The 25,594-nt window shown below is 41.2% G+C and overlaps 2 protein-coding genes across 2 annotated transcripts in view; one reads left to right on the top strand and one right to left on the bottom strand.

The window, feature by feature from the left end:
* adgrl3.1 (adhesion G protein-coupled receptor L3.1) overlaps positions 1-2,024 on the bottom strand; it is a 129,041-nt gene extending 127,017 nt beyond the window's left edge. Inside the window, exon 1 of the mRNA XM_078259523.1 lies at positions 1,464-2,024. The gene's annotated coding sequence lies outside the window, so the exon portion shown is untranslated. The remainder of the gene's footprint in view (positions 1-1,463) is intronic.
* Positions 2,025-4,295: 2,271 nt separating this feature from the next.
* LOC144523724 (multiple PDZ domain protein) overlaps positions 4,296-25,594 on the top strand; it is a 42,729-nt gene continuing 21,430 nt past the window's right edge. The window contains 20 exon segments of the mRNA XM_078259510.1: positions 4,296-4,308; positions 5,228-5,392; positions 7,616-7,851; positions 8,134-8,202; positions 8,438-8,560; positions 9,019-9,102; positions 10,832-10,939; positions 11,140-11,242; positions 11,438-11,529; positions 11,944-12,157; positions 12,465-12,539; positions 13,136-13,215; positions 13,444-13,590; positions 14,284-14,469; positions 14,676-14,837; positions 15,226-15,435; positions 16,992-17,153; positions 18,921-19,044; positions 22,581-22,779; positions 24,230-24,271. Coding sequence (XP_078115636.1) covers positions 4,296-4,308; positions 5,228-5,392; positions 7,616-7,851; positions 8,134-8,202; positions 8,438-8,560; positions 9,019-9,102; positions 10,832-10,939; positions 11,140-11,242; positions 11,438-11,529; positions 11,944-12,157; positions 12,465-12,539; positions 13,136-13,215; positions 13,444-13,590; positions 14,284-14,469; positions 14,676-14,837; positions 15,226-15,435; positions 16,992-17,153; positions 18,921-19,044; positions 22,581-22,779; positions 24,230-24,271 — 2,594 coding nt within the window.

Below are 25,594 nucleotides of genomic sequence, written 5' to 3'. Positions count from 1 at the left end.
ACATCTTTCTCAAACATTTAGAAGAAATAATCAACTTGGCAAACAAACGCAAGAATGTGTATGATCACTTAGACACAACAGATGCACTGATGACAGATGACCTAGTGATATTCATCTCATCCGCAAACATAATAATCTCCTTGGAGACAGGCCTGTGCTTTAACAGATGCTGCTAAAATGGCAGCGAAGCAATCTACGTCAAATTTATCCAACACAGAAACAGATAATTGCCTAAACTGACCATTTTACCACCTGCTCAGGGGAGTTACTTTTCTTACCTGCAGCACTGAAGGATGAGTCAACCACTCCAACCTAAAGTGGCAACGTCCGCCCTTTATGTCACACTGAACATTGAGCTCTACACAGTTTGCACACAATATACAGTATTTGCAGTTTGCTATGTGGATGTTAAGAGTATAGTGATTCAAAAGGGCCAGCCACCCAAGCAGACACACACACAGCAAATGACTGTTTATGGGTGCTTTGATTGCCAGATATGTGCATTTATTTGTGAGGCGGGCCACATATGATAAATCATATAATTTATCATAAGCATGGAGGAAGATTATTAAGGATCTTCCTTTTTCAAAGGGAAGCCTGGTTACAAAGAGTAGCCTACACTGTACATCTATGGCCACACAGATCTGAAGCAAGGTGCTCTTTTCAGTTTAGGTCAAGATCGAAAAATTCTGTGCAACCTTGTAGTTTTCTGTAGCACATCAAGGTCATCTGCAACCCCAGGCGCCTCTACTGTAAATAAGAGCCATAGCTTTCACTCATGAATCCGCATGATTGACGTACCCTGGGGTGCACTGGCCGGCCGGATTCTCCTTTTCTTCCAGAGTATAGCTGGATTAACTCTGGATCTTAGACTGCAGCTGACAACCCAGCACAGTACACAATAAGCTAACTGCATTCCAATACACACAAATGACAGCCATATAAAATAGGAGAAAAAAAACCGGGGAGGTGAAGACTTGGTCTATCTGCCATCCATCATGCCAAAGCGTGTGATTTGTCATTGCGCCCTGCAGTGAGGCAGATACACGCGGCCACAGAATAATAATTATGTGTACACCCTGGCCGAGGAGCCGTGATGGGATAATATGATTGCATTGATTATTTTCCGGAGATGTAATGAGTATCATTTTGGTTATTACTTTGCCTAAGGGCCAGCTCACATTCGAGCGACGCCCATCCAGCTACAAGTCGCTGGACCATCATCTGTACACGCGAACTATATTACATTAGGGCCAGTTTCCGCGCCGCTTAAGTAGCCTACAATAATCGCAGGCCACATTCCCATTGGCATCCGTGAGAACCAAAGTCAGCGCTGCCATATAGCTTTCAGTGCAGGTCAGTGTCAGACGCGGGGTGACATATAGCCAAGAGGTTTAGCGACGTTCACCAGCGATGTCTGCAAAACTACATCATTTGTGCAGGAATAAAGAGTGGATCCTTACCGTATCACCAGTCGCAGCGATATAGGCGCATATGTAGCCTACACATCCAGCGCACAGAGGAGTCAGGAATAACCTTTCCTGCGCTCTTTCCTACAGTCCCCAGAACGTAGGTCTTATATATCTTCCCAGTCGATAAATGATTTCACTGATCGGCGCCTCGATTCCGGGTTAATTCTTGCTGCCGCAAAAAACGACGTGGTAAATCTTACCGAAAGAGGGGATGGAGATAAAGCTGAGGGTGTAATAAAACCAATCGCTGCGTGCTTAGTATCCCGATCAGCGCTCACACAGGAGGTATCGTGTCCGTCTAAATGCACTGAGTCCAGTGGAGTGCTGGAGGAGGACAGAGGCGTATCTCTCTATTCGTATGTCTGTATCCCTTTCTCTCTCCCTCCCTTTCTCTCTCTTTTTATCTTTCTCGGCTGTCGTTATGTTCTTACTGACTGCTGCTGAAGCCCACAGGCGCAGAGTGCAGCAGAGCAGAGGACCGTGGTCAACAGAGAGAGAGAGGGGTCAGAAATGACAAACCAATTTGGAGGCGCGGTGGATGCTCGGTTGATTGAGCGCAGCCCGGCGAAAGGAGCGTTGCAGGCGGGCGGGGAGTTTAGGGTGGGTGGAGGAGGGTTGGGGATTGGGGTGATGATTTCTGCCTGGGGGATGCAGAGAGAGAGAAAGAGAAAGAGGGAGAGATGAAGTGGGGTGTCTGGTGGAAAACATGGAACTGGATCTTGTTCCTAAAACTCTGGAGCGAGGGCTCCACCTGCCGTGTGAAAAACACACAGGAGTTCCAAAACTTGTCACGGAAAGGATTAGAGCCACCACTGGGCATGACATCAAGAATCCCCAACTGAGAGGTGTTTTTGTTTTTAGGCGTGACTTGGTGTATGATTGCATAATTGTGCCAACTGGTGACAACTGCAATAGTGCCACCAATTGTGACTTTATCATCTAATTTAAGAAGAATAAACGTGAAAACCACAGTCCTCTTTTAGGCTACTCGCAACCTCCCGGAATTAAATGACTCGTTATGGTCCCTGGACTCCAGTTTGGGGCTAATCTAAACAGAAATGAAATGTGGACTGTAATAAGTCTGCCTTAAACGGTTTGCCTGGGTCTACAATGTAGATCTGAAATCGGGTAAATGACAAATTCAGAGCAGCAACGAAAATGTTATTTAAAAAAAAGCCTATTAAACATGAAAATTAGCCTCTTAATTGAAGCATTTTGTGGCTTATGTCATCCCAGGCCATATGCGTGAATTATAATAAACGCTACAAATCTAAGTGTGTAGCCTATCCCACTGTTTAGCTCCATGTACACATAGGCCTACATATTATGAGATTTTAAGTTCAGTCTTGGTGGTATCTTGATATTTTAATTTCTAGGCCTGTAGCATATATAATAACATATAGCCGACTCACATCTTTTGACACGTTTTTTCTTTAATTCGTAATGGTTTTGCAATAATGTTTTCATAAGGAGGTGTGAGACAGGAACTGTGTAGGATAACTATGAGTTTGGAGTCTCCATAGTATTATCCAGAAGCATTATTTGCATGGTGTGCCACTGACACGTATTACCGGATTACTGGAGGCTAGTTGTTTTTTCATTAGGGATGAGCCCTCTGTGCCTGAAGATCAGAGGGTGACATGCGCATTGCACGGAGCGCTCACGAGCCGCGGACACAATGCTGGAAAATAAAGCGCGCAGCTTGCTTCTTGATATCTTGCAGTCCCTCAATAAGCTGTTATGACTTGTCCCATCAGGAAAGTGTCTTTCTTGGTATTCGGTACTGGTAAATTGACCCTGCGGACTGGTGGAGGAGGTGGATGTGCTGTGCTTGAGGCTCAGTGGGGACCTGTTGATAGCCCACCGGCGCTGCAATGGAGGTGAGATGAGGCTTTCTGCAACAAGCGATTCTGAACTGCCAGCGATGTCCGTCTGTTCGTCACAGTGATAGCTCTAATGTGCCCGGGTCATTTTTAAAGAAATTAACAGTCAGACTGCCTTGTTGATTACACATCAAATTAGTAGCTAATGGGCCTGCGCAATTACTGTAAATCATTCATCTGTAATGACTTCCTTTTCTTCTGAAGCAGTCAGTATCGCTTTAATATCAACAGGTTGAAGATAGAGATTTCATTAGGCTGCCGTGAAGGTCATATATACTGCGATACCCCTACTGCCTATCAATGCCTCCTAATTAGATTTCAGATGAGACGTTGTCATTTACAGCCCATCGTTTTGCAAATCAAATAATGTCATTGGTATAATGCTTTGATGCTATACAGACTTCCCCTCCAGTCAGAATGGTTGGGAGGCCATGTGTCGCTGTTAATTACCATCACTGGCTGTTAAAGCCTTTTGGAGGAGATTTAAATCCTGCTAAAGAGCATTAGTTGACAAGCAAGGTTCTTGCAAACAGGCGTGGCACAGGCCTTGGAAGAGAGGATGTAGAGGTGAATTGATACATGCTACAGAACATATGTAAAATATAAATTGCTACACTAATTATACCTTTGGACATGAGCAGGGAGAAACATGTTCTGCCATAATTTTAATGAAAGTGTATCAACAGTGGATATATCTTCAAGGAGAAACCTCACCTCACCTTGACACTTTTATTCTACAAATGCACTATCAACTTTCACAAAAACACTGTCATAAAAATGGAAATAGACAGGGTCTGTAAAAGGTCATGTTTAAAGCAGAAAACTTTTGTTTTGCTGTTGTTTTCATTCATGTTGCAGGTGCCAAACAGAGATGAATGATGTGTAACTGAGACAGAAAGTCAGAAAGACACAATTTATCCAAACAATCTGTCAGGCTACGATGGAAATCATGGGTAAGTGTGTTCAGCGACCTGCAGATGTAGCGCACAGTTTAAAGACAAACCCCGTCTCAGAAACCTCAGTAACACCCCCCAGGACCGCCATTATCACAGGCTTACAATTAAGGTGTCGGGCATGGTATCTGCAGCCAGACAGGAGGGAATAGTTACATGTGCAGGTGGCACAGGACTCACAGTCTGGTCGGTAGTCAAAACTCGTTGGTGAAGAGTTTACAGGGTCTTAACCTTCTGCCACGTACAATTACTGCAATTGTGGCTTGTGCTCATTAGCTCCTGCTTCACTAAATAAACAAGGGCGATATGACCTGACGCAACATTTCAGCTTTGGCCTTTGCTTTTAAGTGTTGCAGAATGGATAGCACATCCTCCTTTAGTACTATATCTTCTATCTTTAGGTTTCTTGATACAGTTTTTGTGTAGCCCTATTGCAAACTTTTGGCCCCAGTTGAACCCCACATATTCTGCAGTTTGAAACGTAATAAGGAAATAAGCAGAAGAGATGAATGTGCCATTTGAAAAACGTCGGCATTGAAAAATCTCACAATCTAGCAGCCACGGGTCAGGGATTTTTTTTAGACAAGCACAGTTCCTGTTCACTTAAACCTTCAAAAAAAACACAAAATAGTTTTTAGTATTTATCACACTGATCACTGCTGACAGAGGAAGTCATTCTGGATTCGAAAGACAGATGTTGTATATTAATGAAAGTTATTTCGAAAAACCTGAGAAATCTCCTTTATTTTCCCACCGCTCCCTATTGATTATTGACATTTCATAGCTTATTGTCAAAGGTCTGGGTTTGTGTCAGGGTCACACAGCAGCTGCTACAGTACAACATGTGGGAACTTACACAAAGCCAAATGGGAGAAATCCTGTTTCTCAATGAAACAAATGATATACAATTTCTCTGCAGATACTCAGCGTGCCTTGGAAGCTGTGGAGAGATTGCAAGCCAAACTGAAGGAGAGAGGAGAGGCCCCCACACAGGAGAAACTCTCCCTGCTAAAGACTGTCCTGCAGAGCCCCCTGTTCCATCATATACTCAGCTTACAGCAAGCTCAGCGGAAGCCCCCAGCAAAGGTACAGTGTGAGCATGAGTGGCGAAGGAGTCTGAACTAGGGGTATAAGAAATAATCGATACATTTGAGTATCGCGATATTTTATTTTGCAATATTGTATTTTTATTATTATTTTTTTAGTTTACGTGCAAAAATGTAAGACAGTGGTTCACGTTTATATTGTGTTTAAACCCCCTACCGCTAGATGGCTATGCTGAGACGCACAACTAGTGTCCTTGCCTAGCAGTGCCTAGCAGTGCCTGACTTTTTGCTAGAAGCTAACAATGTAGCTATGGCTGAACTTTGGCCTACTTTAGCATATAAACATTTGCTCACTAAGAACCTGAATTTGGCAATTTGATTTTCTGTGTACTGAATTGTTTACTTTAAGTAAACTTCTTTGACTTTTATGCACATCATGTATTTTTTTAAATATTAGTTTTTCTAAAATTATACTTTAAAAACTTCCCAATATATCGCCTTAAGGACAGTATCGAAATATATTGCAATATATTGAATCGTGATACGTATCGTATCTCCAGATTCTTGCCAGTATACAGCCCTAGTCTGAACCATTCCCAAAATACTGAATGCAGGAACCAAACTAGATGAGTAATCAGCTTACCTAAGCTTACCACTAAATCCCAGAGAAAGAGAGAGAGGGAGGAAGGAAGAAATATGTTTAGGAGTTTGCAGAAGTCATCTGTAAGATTGTCATAACTTTAGAGTGTGTGTGTGTGTGTGTGCGTGCGTGCGTGCGTGCGTGCGTGCGTGCGTGTGTGTGTGTGTATGTGGGGGGTTCAAGGTATTTCACTTTATTGTACATTTTCTCAAGTACTGTACTTAAGTAAGTACTGTACTTACTTTTATTTTCATTTTCTGCTACTGTATACTTCTACTTCACTATTATTCAAAGACAAATATTGTACTTTTTACTTCACCATATTTATTTGATGACTTGAATTGCTAGTTACTTTGCAGATTGAGATTAAAAATACAAAATATAATCAACAAATAAATGATGATGTATTATTATAAGATACAACTTTATTGACCCCTGGGGGTAGATTCTAAGCTACCCAGCAGTCTATAAAGTAATTCAAATTACCCCCACATTTACTTTAGCTGCAACATTAAAGTGATACACACATGACTGCATCAATAATGATATCCAATAACATTATTCTGAAATAGGCTGTTCTGCATTATGAGCATGTTTACTTTTGGTACTTAAGTATATTTTGAAACTAACTTCTTTCTACTTTTACTTGTAATACATTGTTGTATTGCTACTTTTACTTAAGTAAAGGCTCTGAGTACTCCTTCCACCACAGTTGTCGGCTGTAATCATCATTGCTTCGTAATTGTCTGTTGTGGTGTACTGTAATAGGCTAACCCTATAAGAACCATAGTCTACACATACAAGCATTATTTCATTTGCTTGGTGTGGTGTGATCCTGTAGCCATTTAGCATCTCTGCATTCCAGAAAACATGGCACTGGATCATGTCAATGGTTTCTGGATTTTTAGGACAGACACTGACACAGTTTTTGTTAGTTCACATTCTTGTTTCTTTTCAAATTCACAGTTTTGTAAATAGAGCATTAAGACTTAAGAAGTGCAATCAGTGTGAATGTGAAGTTGCTTATAAGTGTTTTGATAGTGTTCTTTCTTTTATTACTGCTATTGTAACAGGTGGCAAAGTTGTTAGAATGGCATAGTGTACCAATCAGAAATGAGCATCTACCAAAACTCCTAACTTTGAAACAGAAAACCTAAAAGACAAAAGGGAACAGTTTTGTGGCTATGCAATATTGTGTTCCTGCTCTCCCTCTCTACTCTATCTTTCTGCACTTTTTTCTGTTGGTTAACACACACATTCACCCTCCCTCCCACATATTTCTTCATCACAATACTCTCCTTTCTCAATTTCTTTATCCTTTCTATTTCCCTCCATCACTCTCTCATCCTATTCCTCTCTGTCTCCATATCTCCTTTTTTCAATTAACGTTGCCACCTCTCTATTAATCCCCTTCCCCATCTCTTTATCTCCCTCATTCATTTCCCTCCCAGTCGTTCTTTCTCCCTTCCCTTGCATCCCCTAATCCTTTTCTCATTCATCTACTCTCTCTCTATCCTGACCAATCCTTCTCTTTTACTTGCACCATCTCCATTTTTACACTTTTATTCTCTTCCTCCCATCTCACCATGTGTCCTATCTATCCATCTCGTATTGCTCTCTCAATCCTACCAGGGGAAGATTTCCAAATCAGTGTCCATGAACTGTGGCCCTTGCCAGGGCATGGGGCTGGACCTGAAGATGCTGTGCCACAGTGACTCTTACACATGGGCCATGGAGGGCCGAAGGCCCAGCAATGCCAGATCCATCCATGGGCATGGCAGCATCTCTTCTCTTGGCTCACAGGATCTGTCCTTCGTAGATATCTACACAGACAACTGCATTCAAACTGAATCCCAAGTACGTAAAATACCCATCCTAAATGAGAGGTAATTTAGGAGTAATAGGAAGCAAAATATCCTTAAAGTCTATCAACCAACTGCATATGTTTGTATATAATGTAACACATCACCATTCCAAATGTCACATTTTACATTTGATAATGTTACAATACATTATAAATCTCAAGCACAGTTGGATATTACATTGTCTAAGGGGTTCCAGCTGATCGTAAGAGGCAGCGCAGCTAACTTGATTCATTTCAGATTTGCTTTTATTTTACACATGACATTTATTTTTTAGTACTGCACTCCCCCTCGAATATCCCGCACCATGTCGATGGGGAGAAACCTGTCTGCTATTGCTCATGAGGTACAGTTGGCTTACATGTGAGCTGTTACTGTAGAGCTGGTAAACTTGTGTCTGTGTATGTAGATAAACGAGGGAATTAGTTTAGCACTAATGGTGTTTCACTTAGTTTTTTATACCGGTTTAATTAAAATAGATTCTCTTCTCTCTCTCTCTTTCTCTCTCTCTCTCTCTCTCTCTCTCTCTCTCTCTCTCTACCATTTCTGCCTCCCTTTTCTTCTGACCTCTGCCATGGTAGAAGCGCCATGTGGAGATGATAGAGCTGGCCAATGATGGGAAAGGGCTTGGTTTTGGCATCATAGGAGGGCGAAGCACAGGAGTCATGGTCAAGACCATCCTTCCTGGTGGAGCTGCTGGACGGGTAAATCCACCTGCGAATCAATTGCAAAGCCAAGCCTTAAGAAGCTAGTTAAAGGACTAGTTCAACATTTTTGGGAATATGCTTTTTTACAGACATATGAGTGGAACTCTTAACAATAAAGCCAATAAGTGCATTTCCAAAAAACTATCTCATTAATCGATTAAATCTTAAAACAAATAAACATACCGAAATGTAGTACTCCACTTTACTGTTATCTAGTTTTGTTTTACATTTTGCACCTACTGTTATGTTAACTTAGTCTTTTGAGCATTTGCATTCTTTGTATCTGGACTCTTCCAACTCTGTTTTGCAACTGCTCCACAGTAATTTCCCTCAGGATATTTCAAGTTTTATCTTATCTTATCTCATGCAGTGTGTTTAGTAGAATCTGCAGAATGTATTAAGAAATATTAACAAAGTTCACACTAAAATGTTTTTGTTGTAATGGGGCTCCCTAGGATAAGCGCCTGCATAGCGGAGATCAAATCCTGCGCATCGGAGATACAGATCTGGCGGGCATGAACAGCGAACAGGTGGCACAGGTGAGCCAACATTTGAAAGAAAGTACAAAAGTAGATGAAGTGCTTTCTTCACCCTAGGTTTTTGTCTGTAATGATAATGCTTTATGTAATTGCTGTTTAAAACAGCTGAGTCCGACCCAGTCACTGTGTGTTTCCCAGTGTTGGGCAAGTTACTTTTAAAAAGTAATTAGTTACAGTTACTAGTTACTTCTTCCAAAAAGTAATTAAATTAATTATTCAGTTACAAATTATGAAAGTAACTAGTTACTTCAGAAAGTAACTATTGCGTTACTTTCAAGTAAATTTTGAAAAGCTCAAATGTGACCCCACCTCCACCTACCCCTCTTTAATGGAACTTAAAATATATGTGCATGTTCAATTATTTATGATAAATCTGAATATTATAATGAAATGGAACCTTAATACAATACATTATTAACAGAAACAATGTACACAAATCTAAACTATTTTAATGTTGCTGTGGGACAAAGTGAGACTAGCCTCCAATCAAATACCATGTATGTAGAAATTATGTTTATATAGTGGATCGATACAAATAACACAACACCTCAACAGGCCACAACTGGGGAAAATTAAATTATGCTTGTTAAGCACTATACCAAAAATAAATAACAAATATATACACTCTTTGTAGTGCAAATAATGCAAGTGGCCTGATGTTTATACTTGCACTGGTGTGTGCATCGAGCCGGTATGTGTGTGTGTGTGTGTCTCCCCTGTTCTTTCTGACCACGGTGGAAAATCTGTAGCAGGAAAAGTTAACCCTCTCCTTGATTTTATAACGCCATACCTGTCTCTCTCTCTCGTTGACTGACTCGCTTGTGTTGTTCGTTGTGTGTCCGACTATGCGTGCTTTCGAACACCCGCTCAACTCTACCTCTGATTGGCTCACCATGACATTTTACTCAACCTCAGCCAGTCGTCAGCATTTATGTGCTTGTCTCGTGCACTGCCCACTAACCAAGGAAGAACAATACAAAAAGTATTTGCCTCTTGGCTCAGACTCAGAGATCTAGTTGGTCTGATGAAAAAAACAGCTTCAAATATACCAACGTGCCGCATTTTTTGGCAGTAACGGTAACGGCGTTATTAAGATGGGAAGAGTAATCAATTAGATTACTCGTTACTGAAAAAAAGTAATGCGGTTAGTAACGCCGTTATTTATAACGCCGTTATTCCCATCACTGGTGTTTCCACTGTTAGCGCATAGTTCCATAGAAAAGCTTAGGGAAGTGATGTGTGCTCCTCTTTTGGAGTTTTAGTTTGAAAAGCCTTCTGATAAAGCATAAATCTCACCTTTGTCTCACTTGTTGACGGTTTTGAGTGTGGAATGGGCTCATTGTTGCCCTTTTGGCTGCAACTGTGGTTCTCACCAACACTGAAGTACCAGTGGGTGTTTGTTCCCCTCCAGCCTCAGGGGGCAGTAATGAGCCCATTACAGCCTGGCGCACCAAAATGAGGCAAAGAAGCTGTTGCACTAGAAAACTTAATTGGAGAAGCAACACAAAGGTGAGATTTATGCTTTATCAGAGCATCGCACAGATGCTTCCCTGAGTTTTTCTATGGAATCATCCTGGACTGTTTCCCATGCAGTGGATGAGACAGTCTTAAACGGGGCTATCCTGCTCTATACCAAAACTGTCTTTCCAGGGCAGCTGTCTCTCTTTTTGTGTTACTAATTTATTAACTATCACACACTTTCACTTCCATCTATGACCACATGGCCTAGGTACTGCGAAATGCTGGTACCAAAGTGAAACTGCTCATTGCCAGGGACATAATCAAGGACAAGTACCTTTCCTCTCCTGTCCTCAGCCACGACAGCTTGGATGGCAAGGTTTGTGTGTGTGTGTGTGTGTGTGTGTGTGTGTGTGTGTGTGTGTGTGTGTGTGTGTGTGTGTGTGTGCGCACGTGTCAAGAATGGCAAACTTTCTATGTAAAGTAATTGGCTTATCAGTGGCATTACATGTATAATACAGTTATTCCCTAAACCCCAGAAAAGGTTCATAGGTTTTTACTGTCTGTGCTTCTTTCCAGCTCAATGACTTGAATGACGACTATGAGTTCAGTGTGCAGTTCACTAAGAACAGTCGGGGCCTGGGATTCACCATTTCTAGCTACATAGGTGACCTAAACTCAGGTAATGATACGTTGTATCAAGTTTGAACTTTTTCCAAGCTAAGTTGATGAAAACAAACTGGAATAACAAAATTATTAATAATACCTCTGTAACATAATACCTATTGTAATAGGCATTACTGCTGATGTGTGAGTTTAGAGCTACATTTACACAATCAATGCTAAGTTTTCCTTCAATTTATCTTGCTTTCCTCAGTCTACAGCGCTGGTGTGATAGTGAAGAGCATAGTGAAAGGCAGCACTGTTGATCAAGATGGACGCATCAACATTGGAGACATCATCCTATCTGTGAGTTCCACTAAAAACACAACAGATGGCTTTTTTATTGTGCCCTCTGAAGACAAATACCTTGTTGTTTCTCAACGATTTCAGCATTTCAAAATCTGCGCAGTTTGCAACTTTTAGAAGTTCTATACAAACCAATTATGGTATTTTTTAAGCTGATGAAGGGGAATTCTTCTAGTTTTACTTTTACTCCCATCCATCTTTTCATCATCTGTTGTTTTTAGCTATGCTTTCCATCTTGCTGTATTTTTATTTTTTATTACTATTGATTTATTTTTTACTTTCCCATTTAATTTACCTGCATTTTCCTCCATACCGTCTACTCCATCCACAAAAATGTTGCTTCTGTCTCCATCATACCTGTGCTTTCATCCTGGCTCTGTTCCCTACTGATGCATCTCTCATCCCCTCTCTCAGGTGGACGGGGTGAGTCTGCAGGGCTGCAGTGAGCAGCGTGCCATGGAGGTGCTGAGGAGGACAAGTCCCCTGGTCAGACTGAGGTTGCTGAGGAAGGCTGTACGTCTGAGTCACATCCTGCCCCCAGTTCCTCCCCTGCAGCCCCTCCGACACTCCCACAGCTTCCACGAAGGCAATCCCTACAGACTGGGCCTCAACAAGATTCAAGAGACAGGTGCTTTGTGCTGAGAGAGGGCAAAGTATTGGCTCAGTGGTATCATAAGGGGATTGGTTTTGAAGTAACTGAGCAAATGGATGACATTGACAGTATGCACTAACATAAACTTAGTATGCAAGTAATCATCTACAGGTGCTACCTGACATGTCTGGTTAAATCATGACCATATTAGCTTTCTGATGTCTGTTCAAACTAGAAACATGCTTGCTTGCACACATGATCTTTTTCTTTTACTCAAGTGTGCAAATTCCCACATGTTTGGATCCCTGCATGTGTGCTCAAAACGTGTTTCCCCGTCTCCTAGGAATCTGCTCGCTGCGTGAAATCTCCCGTCGAGCAGCATACGCCAATGGACGACCCCGACACAATTCCAGAAATGGTAAGCTCCCCTTCCCATGCTGCAGTCTGGAACTGGATCATGGGACTTAGTCTGATACGCTGATTGGGCTCAGGGAATGGCAATGTGGCAAGGAAGCATGCTCTTTGATTGGAGTCTATTTATAGTGTTGTTCAGTCATGTGTTTATCCAACTCATTCAGCTCATTCCAGATGATTTGTCTCTCGCCCCGCCTGCATGTATGGCTTTATTTAGACAAGGATTTTTGGGCTTGATTAGAGAGCACAGCCAAATAAGCCCTGATTGCTGTGAAGCTTTAATAGATGAACGAGAAAACGTTAGGTTGCCAAGAAATCATAAGATGGTGGGTGTGAATATGTAGCATTTGTGCCTGTGGTGTGGGCGTGTGTGTGTGCGCGTATGCGTGTGTGCGCCTGTCTGAGTGGTTGTGGTTAACATCCGGCTGTGCCACAAGGAGAATTACATTCTTTTCTCTCTATAAAACAGCCGAAGGGATGTTTTCATATAGGATCCCATTCTTATTAATTGGATCACCTAGGGCTAGGAAAAACGTGAAGAGGAATGTGTGTGTATGTGAGATGAGGGTGATTGTCTTTGTATGTGCGCACATTTTACAGGTGTGAAACTGACACCAGCTGAGGAAGAAGACCTGAGGAAGAGGTGGCAACATGCAGTTGGACAGCGATTTGAAGTTATTGTATGTCTCTCTGTAAATAAAATAAGTAGTAAATCATGTATAGAAAAACACTGTCTAAAAATATTAACTTTGTACATACCTAAATGCTTTATCATTTTATTTACATGTTATTACCCAGAAAAACTCACCTACTTCACAGTGTGATGCCTATACTTTCTTCTTCTTACCCACTAAACTTGGCTTCTCTTTATATGTTTCCCACTGCTCAACTTCACATCATTCTTTTAGGTGTGTCAGGTGGAGCGTTTCAATGAGACAAGTGGCCTCGGCATCAGTCTGGAGGCTCGGGCGGGACATCACTACCTGTGCTCCGTCTTACCTGAGGGGCCAGTTGGCCAAAGTGGCAAGATCTTCAATGGAGACCAGATATTGGAGGTAACCGACTGATACGGATCCATTCAGCCAATTGCTCTGCAACTCACCTCATGTAAACCTCTGTGTGGGACTGATTATTCTGACACATATGTGGGATATACGTGACGACTAATGAAAAAGCTCACAGTTCATACCATAGTTTCCTTCATGTCTCTGCCTTTCATTCCAGCAGTTAGTGATAATATCCTGTTCTCTGAGAACCCCCATTAACCTTGAATGGGAGGCATATTGCATTTTTAAAGACTCACACATATATCTGAAACACCATCAGTAAACGCCACACATTTTCAAGTACAGTATGAAACATAAAAAGGTGGGTGTATGTGTACCTCTGTACATTTGAGCTGGTACTGTAAATTGAGAGCTTGCCCTCTTCTCCCTCCACTGGGCAGGTTCACACGCCGACATGAATCGCTCATCATAATAAGCACTCTGATTTAGTCATGAACACTCATACACACAGTCATAGGAAGAGAGTTAGACAGACATACATGTACAGTAACGTCCAATACTCAACATTGTTATTTTCATGTGAGAAAATCTTAACATATTGCATCTTTAACCTATAATAATCAGCACAACTGTGTTATTCAGGTATTATTTCAAAAGCTAAAAGCATGAGTCGGCCAATCACTGACCTTAGGAATATCTATTTTTGAACTACTGTATATCTATTGTGTATCTTCCGGACAGGTGAATGGGATCCCTCTCATTGGAGAGACACATAAGGAGGTGGTCAATATTCTAAAGGAGCTGCCGATGCGGGTTTGCCTGGTGTGCTCTCACATTGTACCCCCTGCAATTCCGGACAGTGATGATGAAGATGACGATGATGTTCATCTCACCCTGAAAGAGCTGCTGGCTGAGTTCAATGACAAGGTGAAGGCACACATTGACGAACGGATGTATGAAGGGATTAAGCATTTGTGTTTAAATCTATTCCCCTGAAACACTATAAACCACATTAGAATTGTTACACATCCTCTGCATTTGAAATGACACTCAAAAATGCCACTGCCATGCTCATCTCTTGTAAAAATCAATCTCCTTCCCTGTGTCCTCCCTGTCCTCTCTGCTTGTCCCAGTTGGACCAGGGTTGTGCTGTTCCCTGTCCTACAGCTGAGGACATCACCAAGCGTGGCGTGCCCCCCATGTCACCTCCTCTGGCCATGTGGGAGAGCGAGGCTCAGGTGGTCGAGCTGGAGAAAGGCGAGTCGGGACTGGGCTTCAGCATTCTGGACTACCAGGTCAGAGACATACCCCTGAGCCTTTCTACAAATAGAACAGACTGGAATAGGCTGCAGTCTGAGAATATCAGTGTTGGGTTGGATTGGGTGAAGAAAATTGAGAAGCATGTGGACTTTTTGTATTCTGTATATTTGTGTGCCTTACTTTTTAAGACTGAAAAGTGCTCTGTCAGTTTCTGTTTTAAATTTAAGATTAAAAACACATTTTATCCATAGCAAATATATGTGTTTAGGCTTTTAAACTATGTAAATAACGAGTAGCTTTACTGCAGCTGGTTGCCCCTATGTGACACCACCACAATTCACAATGTACAATAGTTAATTAATCTCATATTTTTCATGTACATCTTCAGTAAACAATCCTCTCCATCCTTATGTCTAACTCTAGGATCCAGAAGATGCCACTAAAACAGTTCTGGTAATCCGGTCCTTGGTGCCTGGAGGTGTAGCAGATCAAGATGGTCGCCTGCTGCCTGGTGACCGACTCATGTTCGTTAATGAAAGTGACTTGGAAGGCTCCAGCCTGGATTATGCCGTGCACATCCTGAAGTCCACCGGCTATGGCCCTGTCCGCATTGGAGTTGCAAAACCACTGCCTGTATGTAAAGAGAAGTACATTTAAATACCTAATTTAATTATTAAGGAGGAGTACATTTTTGATTTTTGTGTGGGGGCAAATAGAAAAACACAACGGAAAATAGGAAAACAGAACAGCAAATATGAAAACACGACAGCAAATATGAAAACACAACAGCAAATAGGAAAACACGACAGCAAATAGGAAAACACTTCAATAAATCATAAAACACAACGGCAAATAGGAAAGCACGACAGCAAATATGAAAACACGACAACAAATAGGAAAACACAACGGCATTAACTTATCCTATCTATCTATCTAGCAGAGGACGGACCCTCCTTATTGGACAGTGGACAGACAGACGGACTGTCTCTCTGTTAAAAGTAGGCGCTTTTCCGTGTTTTTCACCTCTCCTTCCTGTTAAAAGACAGACAGTCCGTCTGTCCAATAAGGAGGGTCCGTCCTCTGCTAGATAGGCCCTACCTTTTCCGGTAGAAGTTAATGCTGTCGTGTTTTCATATTTGCCGTTGTGTTTTCCTATTTGCTGTCATGTTTTCCTATTTTCTGTCGTGTTTTCCGATTTGCTGTTGTGTTTTATGATTTGTTGAAGTGTTTTCCTATTTGCTGTCGTGTTTTCATGTTTGCTGTCGTGTTTTCATATTTGCTGTTGTGTTTTCATATTTGCTGTCGTGTTTTCCTATTTGCTATCGTGTTTTCCTATTTGCCGTTGTGTTTTATGATTTGTTGAAGTGTTTTCATATTTGCTGTCGTGTTTTCCAATTTTGCTATCGTGTTTTCGTATTTGCCGTTGTGTTTTCCTATTTGCCGTTGTGTTTTCCTATTTGCCGTTGTGTTTTATGATTTGCTGTTGCGTTTTTCTATTTGCTGTTGTGATTTGGACTTTAGGGCCACCGTAGTTTTTGGCTCGTTCAGCAAACTAAAAACCTTCAAAATCAAGGTACTTTATTACAATAATGCATACAAACATAAAAACACAAAAAATACAAATTCACTACAGAATTCCAATGGAATTCCTGTTCGTTGCATGGCCGAGAGTTATTAAAGAGATATGGTATAAATGGCACTGTATGGCAAAGTCTCTGACAGTAGACACATTTATTTTGTCATACAGTATATCATCATATCATGGGCTGCAGGATATGTACACATACATTCAAAAGTGGATTTTTCTTTCAGGATTCTTTACCAAAATGATTTGTAAAGATGATGAAAAAAAAGACATTCATTTCTCCAGATATGCAGGACACTTACTTAAATGTGTGTTTTGCTTGAGAGTACAGTATTTCTTCTCCTTTTTGTTGTGGACTGTGGCTTAGTAACAAGCAACAGAGAATCCAGTTACAGGCCATCTGAATTTTTAATGCAACTGAGAGATGCACACAATACTCGACCACACTACAGATGGAGAGAGAAGGGAGAGGAGAAGAGGGTATCTAATTTACAGTCACCTTCTTTAGCCTGTTTGCTTCTGTGTGAATTTACTCACTTGTAAGCACATAGACAGGTTTTTTTTCAAACTCCTTAATTTCAATTTTGGAATTTTGTATTCTCAGCTGGAACTGTGTGGTGGATTAACACCCATCTCAGAGAGGAGCCTTCGGGTTTCCTGTGATGACCCTGAAAGCCACTCTCAGATCAGCCTGCTAGCAGAGGCTAACACCAACACTTGGAACTCTAAGGACAACCGCATCACCCAGCCGTGCTACCCTACAACGGTATGTCATACAACACAAAATGAACATAAGTTAAAATTTGTTGATATTGCTGGACGTACTTTCTGCTCACTTTCTAGCTTTTGTGGTTTGATAAACAGAGTAAAGGGCAGAGTTTGTCTCTTACATTTGGCTTGCCTAAAAGTTAGGCTAGGTGCTATACTGCAGAATTGTTTAATTCTGTTTTTTATTTTTTATTTTTTTTACAGCACCAGTTCTGTGTATTCTGTGCGCATAACATAGATCTGAGTCTCTGATTCTATAAGTAGAATTGTCACAGGGCTTGAAATTCAAGTTTCTAAATATAAACTCACTTGTATGTTGTATAATCATGCACAATCGTCTAACAGGATTCTTGTAAATGAGCATTTGCTTAGCAGGAAACATCTTTGCAGTGACAGTAACAGTAACACTGCAGCAGTCTGAATCTTGTAGTCCATCGCACAGGAAGCATTGCTCATTACCATGCAAACCTGAGATTCTGTGGGTAGCCATTTTAGCTTCTCTAAAGGAGATTACCATGACAGTGTTTGTTTTCTCTGTTCACGTTCTATAGTGGGGAGCTTAGAGCCAGCTGTATCAGTATCACCGGGTCAGGTATAGAGAAAGTGCTCAGTGTCAAAGACTTGTTCCTCCATTGTGGCCTTAACTCAATCCTATTGAGGCAGCCTTTTGTACTTGCTTTTGCTTAGTTACCAACAATTGCCTCTCAATGAAAAGTGCTTACTGCTTGCATGACATTGGTACCTGCACAAGGGCATACAGTACTGCCACAACGTATTTCACACACACACACACACACACACACACACACACACACACACACACACACACACACACACACACACAGATAGATAGAAGAGATAACCAGAGCAGCAAGTGTCAGTGTGTTCTCATCAAAGACATGCTTGTTGCAAAGGTAGCTTCAGAACTTCAGTGCTGATTGTACTTTCTGTGAAGGTTCAAAGATGATTTCCTCGTTGCCCTTTCTCTTTGTGAAGTGCCCGGGGGGACGAAAGAAGTCTGCCTTTCTGCATGTTTTACATTTCAGAAGTACTCCGAAGGCCTTCACCCCAGAGAGTTAATAGTTGTTTAAAATCATTTATGTCACATCAGAAATCTGATTGTTGTGATAATAGTGGCTCAGGACTTTAGTGCCAGGTTATTTTTGCAATGTGGGTTACTTTTCTAGAAGTTGTAAGATTTGCTCCATGTACAATAATGTGCGCTGATTTGCAATGACATCATGGCTCTTGGGATGGCAATGTCTGTTTGTCAGGCGGTTGGTTGGTCCGCCACTTTGTTCCAGACCGAAGTATCTCAACATATTGGATTAATGTATTATATCTAGCGCCCCCATTAGGTTGATATTTGTGGTTTAGAGTGAAATATCTTGATAAAACAAGAGTAAGCGTCTACAGCCATGCTAGTGGCTCTGTGAGGCTACTTACGCACAGCAGCGCTTTGAGATACATGCTAACATCAGCATGCTAACTCGCTTACAATGACAATGCTAACAAGCTGATGCTTGGCAGGCATAATGTTTACCATGTTCGCCATCTTACATGTGCTAATTAGCTGGAAACACAATGTAAAGCTGAGGCTGTAGAGCTAAAAGTAAGGTCAGAGGATCACCATAGTCATTAGAAAGTATCTTCTGGGGACCATGAATATCTGTAGAAAATGTCATGACAATCCATTCAATAGTTGTGTATTTGTAACCCCCCTTATTCTCTTACTCACTCATGCCCTCTGTCGACTATCTCGTAGGAAAACCGGCCGCGTCATCGTTTCAGCATCATGGAAGACGAAGATAGGCAGCAAGCGCCGCCTCTGCCGCCCCGCACCAGCTTTGAGAGGACAATCACTGTTGTCCGGGGCAACCGTGGCCTTGGTATGTTCTCCGTCTTTCTCATGGTGATGGTGTCTTGGTGTGTGTACGTCGCTGGCATGGCGATAATGACGCTAATTGGCGGTGGTGATGACGACTGCCCTGAAGAGGAGTGGTGAAGTGATGTACTGTACTCCTAATCCCTGAGAGAGGAGATGATTACTGTGCGTGTGTGTGCGTTTTTGTCTGAGAGGCTAGTATGGGGGTGCGTGTATGATCATATTAATGTAAGATAATATTAGGAAGTAATATTAAAACCAATGAGTAAATATTAATTTGAATGCTGATCTAAATATATTTGTTTTTATACTCCAGTGTTGAGAGTACATTGGTTATTCAAACATGACAGGGAGGAAACAACAGGGTGTAAGGCGCTCCTGCACTTTCTCCTAAGGGTACTGTGCAAAGCATAAGGAAACCAACTAATTTGTATTCTGGAAACATGTTCTAATAAGCCTACACACTACTTGTGTGTGTGAAAGTTTTAAATTAAGTAAATGTTCATAGGTACTTTGTTACTGCATTCTTTGGTTTTTATCTGTTTAAAATATTGTAGATCGTCATGTTGAGATATTTAATGTAGCATGGTTTTCTGGATATCCAAATGTGGAGGGTTTACAGATTTTCTGTGTTTTTTGTTAATTTAAATGTATTTGAATTTGAAGCAAAAGCTTCAGCTTGTGCAGCGTTATGGTCTGTATCTGTAAGGCCCGAATACTTGGGATTTTCTATGAGCAATATACAGTTGTGTTCAAAATAATAGCAGTCCAACAGCACTAACCTCATGAATCAAATTTTTTGGTAGAAGTGATATTTCTACATGGCAAATAATTTACTAGTAAGTGTTGTAGAGTCATAGAAAACCAACAGACCCAACAGTCATGACATGCATGCTGCTCATTCTGTGTAATTGAATCTGTAATTGAAAGGGGCATGTTCAAAATAATAGCAGTGTTGTGTTCAGTTAGTGAGGTGATTGATTCTGTGAAGAAACAGGCATCAATTATGGCCCGTATTTAAGGAAGGAAGGAAGCAAATGTTGTGCATGCTGGTTATAGCGCATTTCACACTGAAATACTCAGCAAAATGGGTCGTTCCAGACATTGCTCTGAGGAACAGTGGACTTTGATTAAAAAGTTGATTGGAGAGGGGAAAACATATAAATAAGTGAGGAAAATTATAGGCTGCTCAGCCAAAATGATTTAAAATGCCTTGAAATGGCATCCAAAGCCTGAATAACGTGGGAAAAAACGGTCAACTACCATTCGAATGGATCGAAGAATAGCCAAAATGGCAAAGGCTCAACCAATGATCAGCGCCAGGAAAATCTAGCACAACTTAAAGTTACCTGTGAGTACTGTTACGATCAGAAGAAGGCTATGTGAAGCAAAGCTATCAGCTAGAAGCCCCCGCAAAGTCCCATTGCTGAAAAAAAGACATGTACTGAATAGGTTGACATTTGCCAAAGGACACATTGACTGGCCCAAGAAGAAATGGTGCAACATTCTGTGGACTGATGAGAGCAAAATTGTTCTTTTTGGGTCTAGGGGCCGCAGACAGTTTGTCCGACGACCCCCATGCACTGAATTCAAGCCACAGTACACTGTGAAGACAGTAAAGCATGGTGGTGGAAAAATCATGTTATGGGGATGTTTCTCATACTGTGGTGTTGGGCCTATACTTATGCTGAAGAGGAAATGCCTTTGAAATGCGTCTTTCAACAAGACAATGACCCAAAACACACCAGTAAGCGAGCAAAGTCTTGGTTCCAGATGAACAAGATTGATGTTATGGAGTGGCCAGCCTAATCCCCAGACCTCAATCCCATAGAAAACTTGTGGGGTGACATCAAAAATGCTGTTTCTGAGGCAAAACCCAGTAATGCAGAGGAATTATGGAATGTAGTTCAATCGTCCTGGGCTGGAATACCTGTTCACAGGTGCCAGAAGTTGGTCGACTCCATGCAACACAGATGTGAAGCAGTTCTGAGAAATAATGGTTATGCAACTAAATATTAGTGCAGTGATTCAAAGTAAAGCAAACCCTTTTTCAACCTCATTTTTCAGTTTATACAGTAAATGTTTGAGTTTGTAAAGAAAAATGCAAATACTGCTATTTTTTTGAACAGCCTAATATTCCTTTTTCTTCACTTTCTGTAGAGGTATAACACAAACGTGATACATTTTGGTCATGTTTTGGTTTGGAATTGAATGTGCAGTGTTCCCAATGCATTGATATTATGGAATTAAAAGCAATTCTAAGGATTTTGAGCATTATTCACTTTTTTAAACACACTGCTATTATTTTGAACACAACTGTACATGTAGTATAATATCTATTTGCACTACTTTACACTCTTCCTATTATTAGGTGCCATGTACAATTCTATCCATTGTGCAACAATGACTTCATGCCCAATTTTGGAGATGAGACATGCTAACGTACAGTACGTACAGCGTATGGTTGGTTTGTACTGCAAGGACTGTATGGCTTTTAAAGCAGGTTGTTAAAGAAGGTTGAAGGGACTTAACTGAGGTCTTTTTTTCTTGCCTTGCTCGTCTAAAAACATGAATATATGCAGCCTAGTTAGATGTCTTTGTTTATTCTCGAATGGTGTGAACCGTTTGCACTTACTGTAAGTTTGTGATCCCATAAAGAAGTTTTGTTGAGGTCAAAACAAATGGATTTTCATATGGAAATTGTCATGTGGGAATTATTATTAAAAGTTGTTGCTGCAAGTTTGCAATAGAAAAATGTATTTTGATGCCGTGTTGTAGTAACTTAACACCCTCAGATTTTGAGACATTCATCATTATTACTTAAGACTTCCTCTCGTGTCTTTGAAATGTGTGACTTCTGTTTGTCTTGTCAGCGTCAGTAGCTGTGTCTTCAGTCGACTGTATTCCAGGCACTATGATTGTATTGTAATTTGAATGTAATACAAAAATCAATAAACTATTTATTTGAAAAAGTACAAAGTCATTTCTTTGACCAACTTCAAATTATGTACGACCATAGTGTTGTGGATGTGCATAGTCCTCCATTAGATAGCAATGTAGTATGCAGGCACCATAGAGTATACTTCCTAATTAGTTGTTGCCTTCCCTGTCTGCTGTATGTGTGTGCATGAGGTATGCATGTATGTGTGTGTGATGCCCGATTTATCTGCTTCTGCCTTTTTGCATTAATGAAGTGTTTGTGTAATCCGCCTAGTGTCCGATTTGATAATGCCAAAGTCAGGTGTTGTAACTGGCATGTGTTGAGCCACCTGTGCCCTCTGCCCTATGTGGGTGTGTGGGATTGTGTTTGTGCACCTTATGCAAGTGTGACTGTGAAGGAGGATGCCCTGTAAATGTCAAGCATGTGTAGCCATGTTTGTGTGCTAATCTGCCTAGTGTCTGTCTTGATTATGCTGATTATGCCACAGTCAGGTGTTTGTTTGGGCGACTGTCTGTCAGTTTGGCATGCATTCAAAGCAGCCTTAGCCAACCGTTCACTCACCTATGCTCGTGTGTGTGTTTGTGTGTGCGTGTTGGCAGGGATGTCGGTGAGTGCTATCAAAGACGGCTCAGGCATGCTGGTGCGCAGTGTGGTCCAGCAGGGCTCTGTTAGCCAGGATGGCAGGCTGGGGGTCGGTGACGCTATCTTGGCCATCAACGGAGAACCTACCTCCAATCTGACCAACGCCAGGGCCAGAGCCACGCTCCGCAGGCACTCTGTCATAGGGCCAGAGATGAGGTGAGGAGCCAGTCACTGTCCAACAGCATTACAATATGTAGAGAGTTTTGTTCTGGGCTGAAAAAAGAACAGGTGACGCTTACTGTTAATGTCATGGTATAGCTCGCACAACTCTTTGAATGCATCTACGGGCATTTCTCACTTACATCACTGAGTTCCCTCTGAATCACCTGTTCTCAATAATCCTCAGTCTGTATCCAGAAACACTGGGTGGCTGGATGTGCAACACTGTGTATGTCACCCTCTTTACAAGTGGCTCAAGTGCTGCTTCACATTTCTTAATTGTTGTGTAGAGAAAGACCTTTGGCTCTGACGCGCCACATTACATTATCAAGTACAGACACAGCAGTACATGTTTTGCTAATTTACACAGTAGCAGGACAGGATTTATGTTGTTGTTCTGTTTGAAAAAATTACAAGCAAATGTTAACAGAATTATTATGGGCCATTTTTACTGGATGCAGTGCTGTCATGAGGCCTTTTGACTTGACATGGTAGTAAAAGCACAGGTGTTACTATTAACATTAACGATGGCTTAATTCTAGTGCCCCCCCCCATCATAACTGTGTGTCAGTAATCAGGACCCTAAAAACAAAGCAGCCAAATAAAAGTCAGACATCATTAATTTCATTGTTTACACCTGTGCTTTTCCTACCGCGACGTGTAAAAATGCCTTCTGTGAAAAAGACCCTGCACACCCAGACAGGTGTTTTCACTTATTCTGGCTAATTAGACATCTGCTGAGACTGAAGTTGGGCAGAACTTGTTGGATTGACGTTAGATCACAAAGCCAAATGATAAAAGTGTAACTCTACAACCCTAAAAGGTGTGATAAAACCAAGGAGGGTGAGAGAAATGTCAACAAGCACAGTTTGTACATGCCCACACAGTCCTTCAGAAGAGGTCTAATCGGGCACAATAAGTGAAAACACCTGTGTGACATACAGGAAACTCACAAAATGGAGTTTTATTATATGGGACACATTCTATCACTTAGAGATCACATCATCATTACACCCAGAAAACCTCATGACTGGGGCTTCAGTATCTCTTGAATAATGAGTTCATCTTAACGGGTGCCATAATCTGCCCTATTCTAAACATTTGCTGTTCATATTTAGGGTTCCATATTTATTTGTGCCTTACAAAATCTGTTTCTGCTTTGGAGAAGCCAGTCTTGACTTAATATTAGGAGACATCACAGGAAGTGAACTGCAAACAAACATGTGGCACATTTAAAACAAATTCCAGTCAGTTATATAGCACAATTATTTATTGACATTCATATGCACTTTCCCTCATGTCATAGTTTAAACACGTCTTTGCTTGAAAAACGAGAAAACCAGAGTTCTTAGTTTAGAGAGAATGTAGATAGGTCCTTTGGGAATACAGAGAACAATCAACCAATAGAAGAAAAAAAAAGTAATTTAATATTGGTCACATTTTCTAGATCTACCCATGCAGATCTTGACAGTCTATGTGTCTCGAATGAGTGAGTATATGTACATCATAAATATAAATATTTTCACAAACATGACTTTCACTGCATCATCACATGTAAACGATTTCATCTGACTTTGGATCTCCATTAACGCCTTGTTTTTGATACTGCAGTCATAGTTGACTGAGGCTCTGCAGTTAAATTAGATTAGATGATGAAATCGTAAAGATTGCCTGAGGCTAAATTGGGTAAATTATTACTTGTTCTAACATCAGCAGTTATGGCTCCACATTGACAATGCTTATTTGGCTGATTGGAGATGTGCTCCACCTCCACCACCGTGCTGCCCTGCAAAACACCCACTCACTCTCTCTCTCAACTTCTCTGTCTCTTTCTCCCTCTATCTCTTGCTTTTACACGCACACACATACACACACACTAACGCACACACATACACAGCCTTTCAATGGTCTAACCTCCAAAAACACATTTTTCCTGCTCTGGGAAATATCTCTGAATAATTCATTGCTCATCTCACCTTGAACAGTGCACTTCTGAATAAAAAAGCATTTTAAAGAGCCTCTCATAGATGCATACCACAATACACACAGATGAACACACACATGCATTCTGTCTTCCTTTAACACATGCACACAGCACGCACACACACACACACACACACGCAAACACACATAACACTCACCCGCACACACATGCTCACACTGCCTCCTCCTGACAGCACTGCAGACAAACTAACAAAGAGTGGAGGCAGATGAGTTGCTTTGGCAGCCTCAGAATAGTCAGATAGAGTAGGGTGAGGGCTTGCCACTATCAAACTAGCTCTGTTGAGACACGACAGGCTGTCCACATGGCTCAGTCACAACACCTTAGTGTGGAAGGCCTCCATATTCAATCTGCCACCACGAGTGGAACTGCAGGTCTTTCAGGAGATTCAAACAGCATGTCTACTGGTAGCATCACACAAGAATGGAAGTGTGTGTGTGTGTGTGTGTGTGTGTGTGTGTGTGTGTGTGTGTGTGTGTGTGTGTGTGTGGAGGAGTGGAGGATTTAATGATGTCCTTGATACTTTACTTAAATTACATCATTTATGCGATAGCTTAGATAGATCCAGGCTCATGCAAGACACGTTTTCTTATTATAAATGTTTCAGAAACTCTTGGAACTGTCTTAAATCAGAAGTGCATCATTTAGTAACATTGAAATATACATTTAGTCACAATTTCTTTTCCATTTTTTCTTTTCATCTTATGTACCAGCTGCAGCACAAGCAATGCTAATGGAGTGGGGCACATCTATAATTTTAGAGCACTTAAAGTGGCAATTTGTAACTTTCAGTTTGTGTTGATTTTAGCA

The sequence above is a fragment of the Sander vitreus genome, chromosome 2 (genome assembly GCF_031162955.1).
Source record: "Sander vitreus isolate 19-12246 chromosome 2, sanVit1, whole genome shotgun sequence".
In the NCBI taxonomy this organism is placed as follows: Eukaryota; Metazoa; Chordata; class Actinopteri; order Perciformes; family Percidae; genus Sander; species Sander vitreus.
This window is presented reverse-complemented; position numbering and strand designations above follow the sequence as displayed.